Raw genomic sequence first — 12,684 nt, 5'->3', positions numbered from 1 at the left:
TGTCCTTTCTTTATGTGTTTTTAGATGATTTCCTTTTAATGAAGTCTGAATATGAGAAAAATACATGTAATGATAATTTTCACAAAGGTGCTTAAACTTAACTTTGCCTGTGGTCAACTCCATGGTCCATTTTGACTGAACAGACTTGCTTCATTCCAGAATACCTATGATTGCCACCTCGGCTGCTCTTGCTGAGGGTCCCCCAGTGTTGTTGAGCCATGGCTCTGCACTGTTGGGAGCAGCTCTCTTCTGGAACTTTGAGGAAGGGCAAGAAGTGGAGCCCCAAGGCCCAGTGGCAGTGGAAATCAGGCAGTGAAGCAGATTCTGCCTACCCTGAATAACTGAGACAGAGGATTGACCAAAGCGAATTGAGTTGTCTTTAGGGCTTCATTTTTATCTCCTGCATTCACTTGCTCATTAGAAATTCACCAGGAGTCTGGGACAGACTGGCTGTTTCTGGTGTTCCTCTGTTGGAAGACAGAGCTACTGTGGACCTGTCCTGCTCTGCCCCAGCCTCTGCCCAGCTGTGACCCACTGCCTTGTGTTATATCTGGGCCCAGCTTCTGTTTGTTTGAGCATACCCATGTTCTCATGCTCTGGAGAGTGAGGAGAGGTCTTCCAGAGGGGGGTGCCCAGTGCCATCCTATCCTTGAGCCATTCATGTGCCCCTCCCAGGGCCCTTTTCATGGTGCTGGTGTCCATATTCTATCATGCCACTCAGGCAGCCCTCAAGCTGCTGACCTTCCAGGAGTGGACAAGGATGCCTGATCGCTGATCCAGGACTGGATTGGGCAGGTGTGTGCCACCCCAGGATGCACACCTTCACACTAATGGCTGCAGCCTTTTGCTGACAGGACCCCTCAGGCCACACCAGCTGCCTGGACAGAGCTGCACACCTCCCCAGGGTTTCTAGGTACTAGCATGTGTACAAATCCCAAGCTCAGCCATAGATGAACCTCCTTGGAACCCACTCTCTTTCCTTAGGCATCATTGGGACAGGTGTCCAGGGAGAGGGATTAGGGCTAGGAAGGAAGGAGAAGCAGTTAGAAAAGGAGCTGGGAGCATGTGTGTTGATCTGGGCCCAGATGCCTAGGCCCAGCTCCTAGTGGCATCAGCTCCAGGCACCTGTGCCGTAAGTAGCAGATGTGTGGGGTGAGAAGGCATGAAGGATGTTGTAGACCACCGTCCAGGCTTCATTTCCGGGTTGACCAGAAGGGGCACCTCATTGTTTCGCAAATCAATGGCTCCTGGATCCCCCAACAGTGCAGGTGGGCTGTGGGGTACCCCATTTTCTGTTCAGACTGAGCTGCCCCAAAGTTGGCTCCTGGCCCTTAACATGAACTTGTTGCATCAACTCAAAGTGATGGGCAGCAAGAAACTCATGATATCCAGCTTCAAGTATACCTCAAGTAATATGAAAAGAAAGTGTATGGATTACTACCTCTCTGATAGAACCTCGTGAAACTGGAAGCCACTTGGGGTATGGCTCCTTCTCATTTGCCGTCAGGACAGCAGAGGAGCCTGGACTGTGTGGTGGGTGTGGCTGTCCAGTGGGTTCCTGCAATCACTGCTGCACACCACATTCTTCGTGTCAGGAACCCTTTGTTCTGTTTTTGTTTTATACCAGTACCATGTAACTGTGTAATCTGTGGAGATGTGTTTTTATTAGTTCCATGAAAGCAATTTTAAAAGAAGGATGGATTTTCTCTGATTTCCCCCTAGATCTATCAAGCAGGATTTTTGTTTGAGTTAATGTGTCAGGACTCTAGATTTACATTGATTTTTCTCACACATGTATGCTTAACAAGTGGAAGTTAAAAATAAATTCTGTGTAAAAGTAAAACAGTCACATGAGCGACTCTGAGTTGCTGGAGAATTAGGTTGCTGCTAATGACTTAAGAAAACCCAACAATTACCTTAAGCCTTGCCCTCTAAAATCAGAGCTCTTTCAAGACATGGTTTTGGCTGCTTCTGTCTCTGCAGGAGGGAGTGAAGACTGAGAACGACCACATCAACCTGAAGGTGGCCGGGCAGGATGGCTCTGTGGTGCAGTTCAAGATCAAGAGGCACACACCGCTGAGCAAACTGATGAAGGCCTACTGTGAGAGACAGGTGCGGCCCACAGAGGCTGGCAGGGACTGTGCCTGTGTCTCCCCAAGTGCCAGATCGGCCCTGGTTCCCAGACATCCTAAGAGCCTGAGTGTCCCACAGCACTAGTGCTTTGCTCTCTAGGGCAATCCCTGTGCTTCCTTCCTTCCTCAGACACAGTAGGTTGTTGCTTATTCTGTAGATTTCTCCCAGGCTGGGTCTTGCTGGCAGCAACTCATCCTTGTGTTCTGGGACATTGACAGAGAGCTTGCTCAGATAACCATGTGGGTTTTCCTCCCAACAAGACAGTGCCCCAGGTAGTGGTGTGTTCTCCATCAGGGCACACTGTCTGTGATGTCCTCTGATGTGAATGGTCACTCAGGCTGAGGCTCAGGTCTTCCCATTCCTCAGGGGCTGCAGAACAGCACCTGCTCGTGCAGCCTGCTTTTCCTTCCTCCTGTAGACATGTTCCCTCAGTCAGTGTGGCTTTCCACTGTGTTCAGGAGAGGCAAGAAGATGCCTGATTCTCTCCTTGATCAACTGGTTTCCAGATGGTGAACTGGCTCTCCAGCACCCTCCCACAGTGCCCATGAGAGCGGCCCTTCCAGGTGTTCCTGTGAGTGTGATGGTAGACTTGGTGCTTGCTGCATCGGTCTACTGTTCCTGTTGATGCTCCTATGGACCCACCTTTGACTGTGGGTGCTCCTCCAAGCTGCCCTTCCGGGCTCTGCTCCCTGGCTGCTGCCTGCAGTGTAGGGGTACCCCGGCTCCCTACCGGCTTCTTACCCCTCCTGCAGTCAGTTGCCTTTCTCCAGGCATATCATTCCTTTGAGTGGGAGCTGGCATTTCAAGATGCATCGTGGGAGGCTGCCTTTCTTTCCCACGTTGTTGCCCAGGCTGGAGTGCAGTGTCATACTCATGGCTACTGTAGTCTGGACCTGCTGGGCTCAGGCGATCCTTCTGCCTCAACCTGGGACTACAAGTGTGTGCTACCTTGCCCAGATGATTTTTTGATTTATTGTAGAGATGAGATCTCGCCAAGTTGTCCAGGCTGGTCTTGAACTCCTGGGCTCGGGCAATCCTCTCTCTCCTCCACTTCCCAAAGTGCTAGGATTACAGGCATGAGCTACCACATCCAGCCAGTTGCCTTTTTATTTTACTCTCTTGCCTTAGGATTTTTGAAGTCATAAACAGTTTTACAAAGTTGTTGCATTTCCTCCTTTCCGCTCTGGCTTTTTAAGCCCTACTCTGCCAGGCAGTCACTGACTTGTTTTCTTGTCCTTTACTGTCACAGCACACTCCTACTCCTCTTCCTCATGTTTTTATGGCAGCTCTTGTTTTCACCTTTGAAAGGTGAGCTGGTGCTTTCTGACACTGTTGTCCCCCAGCCCTCTAGTCCTCCCAGCAGAGCAGGCTGGGCTGTCCTTGCGCCAAGTCTCCGCTCTGGGTTGGTCCCAGTCTGTTGTATGAATTTGATGCTTGGGTGACTTCCTGGATGTCCCCTGAGCCCCCACACTACTGCAGATTACCTCCCTTTAGGTGAGTGAGTATCTACACGACTTGGGGTTCTGCTCTGCCCAGTGCCCTCCTGTCTACCCTTCCTGCCCCTGGGCTGGCTGCTTCCTGAAGCCTTGGTCAGAATCCTTTGGACACATCCTCTACTTCCTTCCTGTGTCTCTCTGGATTCATCTTTGCCACCCTTTTTCTGGGACATATCCTCTAGTGTCTTGTTAGAAAGGGCATGTGAGATGCAGTGGCAATGAGAACCATGTGACTGAAAAGGACTTTTGCTTTTTCTAAACCTTCACACTTTAATACTTGGCTGCATGGAATGTTTTAGGTGGAAACCCATTTTCATTTTGCTTTCAGTGTTAAAAGCAAGAGGTTCAGTGGCTTTCTGATTCTCTGCCCTTTGTATGTAATTGGGTCTTTTCTTTGGGACCATGTCTGGTGTTTCACAACCGTGGGTCCAAAGGAAGCTCATCTTATCACTCATTTTACTGGGACTTTCTGGCCCTTTTGGTCTCGAAGTTTATTTTTATTCGGGAAATAAGCCTTGCAGCAGCTCTTTGATAATTTGTATCCTTCTCTAGATGCTGCTCCCTCTGTGAAACTCCTGCTCCACCTCGAGCTAACTGTCCTAGATGCCTTAGATCTGCTTTTCCTCCAGTTTTGCATTGGTTTTATTGTTGCTGTTGATCTTCTTTCTGGGAGGTTGGCATGACCTTGTCTTTCCACTTTATCTGGACACTCTTAGTTTTGTCATGGTTTTTAATTTTTCCAGAAGTTCTTTTTTCTTTCTGTTCTTTGAGTGTTTTTTCTTCAGCACCTTGTCTCTTTCTGGATATGCTATTATTTTTTGCCTCTCAAAGAATTTGAATCATGTGTTACGTGGGTGTGTGTATGTGGTTTGTGTATGTGTGTGGTGTGTACATAAGTGTGAATGCTATGTGTATGTATGAGTGTGGAGTGCATGTGTGTACATGTGTATGAGTACATATATGTATGAGTACATATGTGTATGAGTGTGCATTTGTGTGCATTGTGCATGTGTATGAGTGTGCATGTGTGAATGTGTGTGGTGTGTGCATGTGTGTATGAGTGTGTGCGTGTATGAATATATGAGTGTGTGAATGTGTGTATGAGTATGTGTGTGGTGTGTGTGGGTGTGTGGGTACGTGTGTTGTGAGCACTCTCCTGCCTCTGTCCCTCCCCTTTGCTGCTCTTCCTCCCACATCTGAATCCTCCCTGACCACGCATTCACCCTGGCTGCCTGCTTATATGCAAGCATAAAGCACTGAGGAGCTAGTGAGAAGTTGTGTATGAGGGTGGGCATGTTGGCAGGGTGCGACCTACCCGGCTGGGGTTCTGGAGAGGAGCCCAGATGCTGCAATCTGATACTGGTGTGGTGGATGTGTCCTGGGGGTACATCTGGGGAGGGGCTTGGTGGCAGCATTGGGGGGCCCTGGCTTTCACTGGCCTGCTTGTAGCTGGTAACTCATCCCTGGTGTCCTAAGTCCACAACTCTGCATCCCCATCTCCAGAAAGGAGACTTCCTGTGTGCTGCCTGTGGGAGGGAGAGTTGTCTGGCCTCTCAGGCTGGGGCGGGGGGTATCTGGATATGACTTTCAAGCAGTCATTCAGAATCAGCTGTGTGCTACATCTCTGCCTCACAGGCCAAGGTGCCCCAGTCCCTCAACCTTGAGACCCCAGGCCCAGTGTCTGTCAGTCTACCAGCATCCAGCCCATGGTGGCAGCCTCTGTCTACTGGCCCATCCCTCTCCCATTCCCTTTGTCCTTGCTGTTGGTGCCTTTTCTGCTTCTTTATGCCATTTCAGTGGGGTTTCAGGAGGGAGCAGAGATGCACATTTAGCCATTTAACCCTGTCTGTCCTGTCAGTGCAGTGAGAAGTGATTGTTAGATGACATGTTTCTGCCCCTGACATGTTGACCTGTTCCTCTAATGATGCAGAACAGCTCCATACTCTCCTTTTTGGGTGGAAAATGCCCCTCCTTCTTGCTGCCCTCCTCAAGCCACTGTTCTCTAGCCTTATACAGTTGTTATCCTGTCCCTCACTGGCACCCAATGTGTTTGTTCCTGAGAACTTTCTAAAGAGAGAGATGGTGGTGCCAGCATAGGGGTTCTGCCCAGCTTCTGGAAGGAAATGAGAGGGTGGGCAGGTCAGGATACCAGAACGAGAAGATTGTGGAAAAGTGCTGTCTGAAAGTGCTAGTGTTGGGGCAGCATGTGAATGAGACTGTGGCCTGCTGGTGAGTAAAAATTCAATTAGGTCACAAGCCTGAATATTCAGAATGTTGATATTTTGCTATAAATATTTGATTTTTTGAATTAACTGTGCTATTTGGAAGTATTTAATGGCAATTGCTTTTCCTTTTCAGGGCTTGTCAATGAGACAGATTAGATTCAGGTTTGATGGGCAGCCGATTAACGAAACAGATACTCCAGCACAGGTATGGATGCAACTTCTTGTGTCCAAGGACTCCTTCCGACTTACATCACACCATTGCCATTTGCAGTACTCTAATTTGGGAATCACTAACTGGTGCTCTGACAACGCCTTAGTTTTATTTAATGATTTTAATTATTAGATTAATTTTAAAATTAAATTTTCTTTTTCTTTCTTTTTTTTTTTTTTGAGTTGGAGTCTCACTCTGTCGCCCAGACTGGAGTGCAGTGGCTGCTCCCGGCCACCGCAGACTCGCCTGCTGGACTCCGGTAATCCTTCCGCCTCAGCCTTCCGAGTAGCTGGAATTACAGGCATGCGCTATCACGCCCGGCTGATTTTTTGATTTATTGTAGAGATGAGGTCTCACTGCCCAGGCGGGTCTCGAACCCGCGGGCTCAGGCAATCCACTCACCTCAGCCTCCCAAAGGCGCGGGATTACAGAGCCCGGCAAAATTAAATTTTCAAATGAGAAAATAACTTTGTCAAACATCACCCTTGCTGGAGATGGAACCCAAGTGCTGGGCCTGAGCTCACCATGGGGACTGGGTAGATACAAGGACCACCCGCAGCTCCTGCCCACGTGTTGTCTGGACACTTAATTTGCAATTGTAGTTAGCTGTAGCTAAATGACTGGCTCAATTCTTGTGCCCTTTAAGCATTTTGCCCAAGTGACATGGGTGGAAAGCATGTACCATTGCATCTGATCATCAGTCAATGCAGCTGTTTCTTTTAGGCGTGTGCCCACCACACACAGGTTTGGGGTTATGATGCTGTATGTGGTGCTGTCCTGGACAGAGCTTTAGACTTGGAGATGGAAGTTCTGTTAACTTAGTTCAGGTTACAGCTCGTTGTTTGTTAACTGATGACCCTGTAACTGAGGGTCACTTAGTTTCTTGGAGTCTCCATTTTGTCTTTAAAATGGAGATAATGCTTGTTTTTTTTCCCCCTTCAAAGGTTGTAAGAATCCATCAGAATGTTTTATGTGAACATATTTTTACAAAATGTTTACTATTTAGGCGGGGTGCAGTGGCTCATGCCTGTAATTCCAGCACTTTGGGAGGCCAATGCAGGAGGAGCACTTGGGGCCAGGAGTTTGAGGCTCATTGATCTAAGATCATGCCACTACACTCTACTCTGGGCAACAGAGAGAGACTCTGTCTCTAAAATAAGTAAATAATATTCTATATTTAGTACATATTGAAACATCTGTAGCTACTTTAGGAAATCATAGTCCACTGAGACAGAGCATCAGCTCTGTGAAGGTTTACCAGGAAAAGAGGCTGCCAGGAGCTGGCAAGTGGGGAAGGCCTTGTGGAGTGGATGGGGCTTGACTGGGAGTCAGAGGCAGGATGTGGGCAGAGGGCCAAAAAGAGCATTGCCTGGAGGCTGTCTCTCCAGCCTAGCATCAGTAGGTGAGGGCAGCTGAGACCTGGGTGAGACTGCTCCCAGTCATGGTTAGTTTTGGTAGGAGTTGGCAAAAGCTGCCTTTTGCTCAGAGGATGGAAAAAGATCAGGGTAGGTGGTTTGGTGCCTACCATGTAAGGAGAAGAGAAGCAAGCAGGGAATGTTTGCCCCATCTGTGCCCTGGTCGTCTTCTACCACAGAAAGAAGCCAGTGGTGGACCCCTCATATGGGCCCTTCTTTTGTGGTCTAGTAGACTTTGAGTTTTACAGGCTTGACCCACTGTACTTTTTATAACATGAACGGCTCTCTCAGTTCCTTAGGTCTCAATGCTGCTAATTGGATGTTCTGAATTCAAATCTGATATTGTGTAATTTTCAGTAAGCATTTTAGGCATCTCAGTTTACTTGTTGGACTCAGTTTTCTGTCAGTTAACATTTTAGCTTTGAATATTCTTTTGTAAGTTCTGTTGGGAAAACTTGGTGAATCATCAGGGCTTTGTGTAAGTGCAAATGACACCTCTTCCCTGCATGTTGTGCACAAGGGGACAGATGAGAGCAAAGTTGCTAGTGTCAGGGAACATGTGTGCCAATTAGCATTTTCCCTCCTTCTGAAGAGGAGAAAAACTAACAAGCTTCTCTCTCTCTCTCTCTTGTGCCTGTCGTGACAACTATGACAGCTGGAGATGGAGGATGAGGACACTATTGACGTGTTTCAGCAGCAGACAGGAGGCGCACAGGAGACCAGCCTGGCAGGGTGTGGCCTCTAGAGCCTGTCCCCAGCCCGTGCCATCCGTCCTTGCATTGCTGTTGAATAGTGAGCACATGACCATGCCATCAACAAAGGAGTCTGCGGACACTTGAGGACATTCACCAAAATAATTTCCTCTTTGACGTACTTCGAGTGCAACTCAAACTATGTGCAGGGATGAATCTACAACTTAAATTGGGCCAATAAGAATTGTTATCTTTGTTCAGGTAAAATGAGTTGCGAGGTTTTTTGGGTTTGTTTTCATTTTTGTTTTCCCACCTCCTATAACATTTTTTACCCCAAACTTGTGGCCTGAATGTTTGCTTTTAGTCTGTGGACAGGGATCTTCCTCCCAGTGTTGACTGTCCCCCCTCTGCTTACTCCAGTCCTATAGAGAACTTGCCTTCCCCGCCTGGGGCTTTGTATGTTGGATAGGTGTTGGGGACATGATGGAGATGGAAGGCAGAACGTCAGTTGCTATTTGTTGTAGGCACAGGTTATTAAAATGCTAAGTATTGCAAATGTAAGCTTCGCTAGCATGGTAAAGTTGAAGGGAAAATACTAGAATGCTTACAAGGTATAGACTAACTGAGCCCTTTGGTAATATGGCCCAAGTGCTCTGTGGTCCTTGAGTTTGTGTCCATCGGGGGCTGAAGCCCAGGACTCCCCCACTGTTCCCTGCTCAATACCTGGCATTGGTATAGGGGCAAGGAATGGCACTTCCAAAATTGGATTTTTTTTTTCTAAACATAGAAGAAAGTAAGTACCATATTTCTTAATTGGTAATGGTGTTGTGGCCTCAGATTTCTTCTATTTGCTTTTGAGAATAATTATGGTCTATACATAAAAAGTAAGATTAAGTATTATAAATTTGCAGTTGCGTTGTTGTGTAAAAGAGCTACTTCACAGTGTGGTTACAAATGAACCCACAGAAAGATGACTTCATGCTCTTCTTGGGGTTTGTGCTGTGCTGCTTCCAAATATGTATCGAATCTACACATTCGTATGGTGATTTCAGTTCTGTGAAATATTCTGGGATCTATACCAATTAAAGATTTTCGTAGTTCTGCCTGTTGTCCTTCCATAAGGATCCACTGCTGCTTGATGGCCATTCTCTGCCTTTTTTATAGTTGCCCGAACGCTGACCCATCCTCTCTTGCTTGCTTGAAATCTTGCTGAAAATGTTCTTGTTTCCTTTGTTTTGCTGTATGGGCTCGGGTGGGGTGTTTGCTGGCTCTGTTGTGATTATTCACCAATTTGTACATTATTTGTTGTCCTTTACTACTGTAAACAGTAAATATAGTTTGGTATTCTGTCTCTTGGCTTATACTTAACACTGCATTTGAAAGTTGGGGTGTGTGGTCCCAATTCAGTATTTGTCTGAACCATTCAGTGAGGCCACTAAGAAGCTTTGATTTAAGAACTAGTTGCTAGCAGGTTAATGTTCCTCTGACAGCTCACTTCTCCTCCTGGCAGATTGTCAATGCTGGCCGGTGTTTTTCCTGCTGAGGGGGCATCCTCTCACAGAGTCCTCCTAGCTGACACTGATCTGAACCGGCACTATGATGACACTTGGCTTTTCCTCTCCTGGTTTCCATGTGTAAAGAGAGGATGGACTTTGGAGGCATATGAGTCTGGATGTTAGTCTGGGGCATTTCAGTTGTTTTAGTGTTTGAAGTAAGCCTGTTTTCCTTCTTGCAGTTGACAGCCTACTCACTTATCTGCTTTAAAACAGAACTGAACTGACACTAATTTGACTTTAGGAATTTCCCAGTATACTAAGGTGTGACAAAACCAGGGTTGAAAATGATGTTGAGTGAGCACAAGTTGCAGAAAGATAGAGGGCAACATTGGAAACAAAGCACTCGATGCCCTTGCACCAGCCAGAGTATATGGATTAAGGCTCAGTACAGAGAGCCTGGGGGAAGGGGCTGTCAGAGTCCAGCAGTCAGCCCCTGAACCTGTGTGAGGAGATGGGTACATCCCAGGTGCTTTCTGTTAAATAGAAGAATGACCAAGAAGTGTTTCCGGATGCGTTAAACAGTGCTGCTTGAACTTCCACCCACAACACCTAACAATAGAAGAAAGAGCAGGATGTTCTTGTAAATTCACTTAAATTTTTTTTTTATACACGAGGTCTTGCTGTGTTGCCCAGGCTGGTCTCGAACTCCTGGACTCAAACAATTTACCTCAGCATCCCCAGTTGCTGGGATTACAGGTTCAAGCCACTGCACCTGGCAAGGCTGTTTTTGAGGTGGTCTTTTATCTTAGAAATTTATGCAAATTATGCATTTGGAATATTAGATCTGTTGGTATTACTACTTTCAAAAGTATATAATTACATGACTCTAACTTCCAGAATAAAGACTAAATTGATGCTTCAGGAGATATGCCCTAATATCCTATCACCTGTACCTATGGTCCCAGCTTGAACTTTTCCAGTTTTTACACTGAAAGATTCACATCCTAGGAACCCTGGGTCTGAGGCAAACCAGGGCTGTCACCTTAGCTGTGCTAGGAGAGTATCCAGATAGAGAAACATGATGTTACTACTAAAGCCCTGCCATGGCCGTGTGCAGTGGCTCAAGCCTGTTATCCCAGCACTTTGGGAGGCCTATGTGAGAGGATTGCCTGAGACCAGGGGTTCGAGACCAGCCTGGGCAACTTGGCAAGATCTCGTCTCTACAATAAATAAAAAATTAGCCTGGCGTGGTGATGCATGCCTGTAGTTCCAGCTACTTGGAAGACTGAGGTGGAAGGATCACCTGAGCCCAGCATGTCGAGGCTGCAGTGGCTATGAACGTGCAACTGCATTCCAGCCTGGGCAACACAGTGAGACTCCAACTCAAAAAAAAAAAAAGAAGAAGAAAAAGGTCAGGGTCAGGTGCAGTGGCTCAAACCTGTAATCCCAGCACTTTGTGTGACTGAGGTGAGAGAATTGCCTGAGCTCAGGGATTCGAGACCAGCCTGGGCAACTTGGTGAGACCTCATCTCTACGATAATAAAAAAAAAATAAGCCAGGCATGGTAGCACATGCCTATAGTTTTAGCCACTTGGAAGACTGAGATGGAAGAATCGCCTGAGCCCAGCAGGTCAAGGCTATGGTGGCTGTGAGCGTGCTACTGCATTCCAGTCTGGACGAAAGAGTGAGACTCCAACTGGAAAAAAAAAAGAGGCCTGTCATGGACCAGGGGCTCATGGACCAGGGACTCAGGTGGGAGATCCTTTGTATGCTTCAGAGCTTTAGTTGCCAAAGATATGATACTCATTCTACACGACTGGTTTCCCCAGGGCGTGCTGCCATGAACTATTACACACCTGCTGCTCAGACCCTTGGGACTCCAGTACCAACTGACTCAAATTGAATGTTGCCAGATTTAGCAAATAAAAGTTACAGATACAAGATGTTCGGTTAAACTTAATTCCAGACAAATAACTGAATGACTATGAGAAGGAGGAGCTGTTGCAGAGATCGATCCTGGTTCTCGAAGATAAGGCCATTGTGCCAGCCATGGTGAGGTGAGAGAAAAACCTCCAACCTGCTTAAGCAGTTCGTATGTTGGATTGTCACTTGAAGCTGAAACTAATCCTGATACAAGCTGTAAACCACATTAAAAAAAATTGAAGAACACACAGTGCTCTACAGTGAGTAAAATGATGATGTCTGGAAAAGATTGATGCAGTGAAGGAAACATCAAGACTTGGGCAAGCTCAGTGATGCTGAGCATTTGTGTTGACAGTCACACTTTATCACCCGTTTCCCACAAGTAACAAAGGGGAGCTGTCCTTTTGCTTTGGGTGGGCTGGTTTGGGGAGTGGGATGCAGATCACAAAGAGGGCAGCTCGCTGGAATGGGGAAGGAAACTATGAGTATTTTGCACAAAGGGCCATTTCATTTTTATAATCACTGTGGTCACTGGAAAAGATAGGAGGTGAACTGAAATTTTAAAATATATTTTAGGAAACTTTCCTACAATATGTTTACCTATGAGGTTTGTTTGCATTGTTAAATTCCATCGTATTCACAGATACATATTGAGAGCAGTCCTTGTCCAGGTGCTGAGACTGCTCCAAGACCAAGTTGGAATCAGGCCCCTGGCTCTCAGGGAACACATTTTCTGGGTAGAGGAGACAAATGGAAAAGTACACCAACTGTGGAGAGGCCGGGAGACCACAGGGGAGCTGGGGAAGATGGTCGTTCCCAGCATCTCCAGGGGTGCCCTGGTCAAGGCTGCTGGTCGAGCTGGCAGTCAGGAGGAGGGCTGGGCCCCCATGGGTTTCTCCCCCTCACTCAACTTAGAAAAGGTTCTGGAAACCGAACTCCAGCTGAGCCCACTGACGTGCCCTATCATCACACTTCTCTTTTTCTTTTTCCTGAATCCATACTCTTTTATTTATTTATTATAAAGATGTGGAGTACAATTCAGGATTAGGTATATAAACACAGATGTAGGTACCCTTGTTGGTGAGGTATGCCC

The 12,684-nt window shown here is 46.9% G+C and overlaps 1 protein-coding gene across 1 annotated transcript; it reads left to right on the top strand.

Annotated features, from left to right (window-relative positions):
- Window positions 1-1,482: 1,482 nt before the first annotated feature.
- On the top strand, window positions 1,483-9,523 carry SUMO3 (small ubiquitin-like modifier 3). The gene is made up of 4 exons (XM_021714201.1): window positions 1,483-1,533; window positions 1,984-2,112; window positions 5,988-6,059; window positions 8,136-9,523. The coding sequence occupies exons 1-4, from the start codon at window positions 1,483-1,485 to the stop codon at window positions 8,223-8,225; spliced, it is 342 nt and encodes a 113-aa protein (XP_021569876.1). The 3' UTR covers window positions 8,226-9,523.
- Window positions 9,524-12,684: the final 3,161 nt, after the last annotated feature.

This window comes from Carlito syrichta, unplaced genomic scaffold (assembly GCF_000164805.1).
Source record: "Carlito syrichta isolate Samal-C Ts95f unplaced genomic scaffold, Tarsius_syrichta-2.0.1 Scaffold305319, whole genome shotgun sequence".
Classification (NCBI taxonomy): domain Eukaryota; kingdom Metazoa; phylum Chordata; class Mammalia; order Primates; family Tarsiidae; genus Carlito; species Carlito syrichta.
Note: the sequence above shows the minus strand (reverse complement) of the source record. Positions and strands in the feature narration are given on the sequence as shown.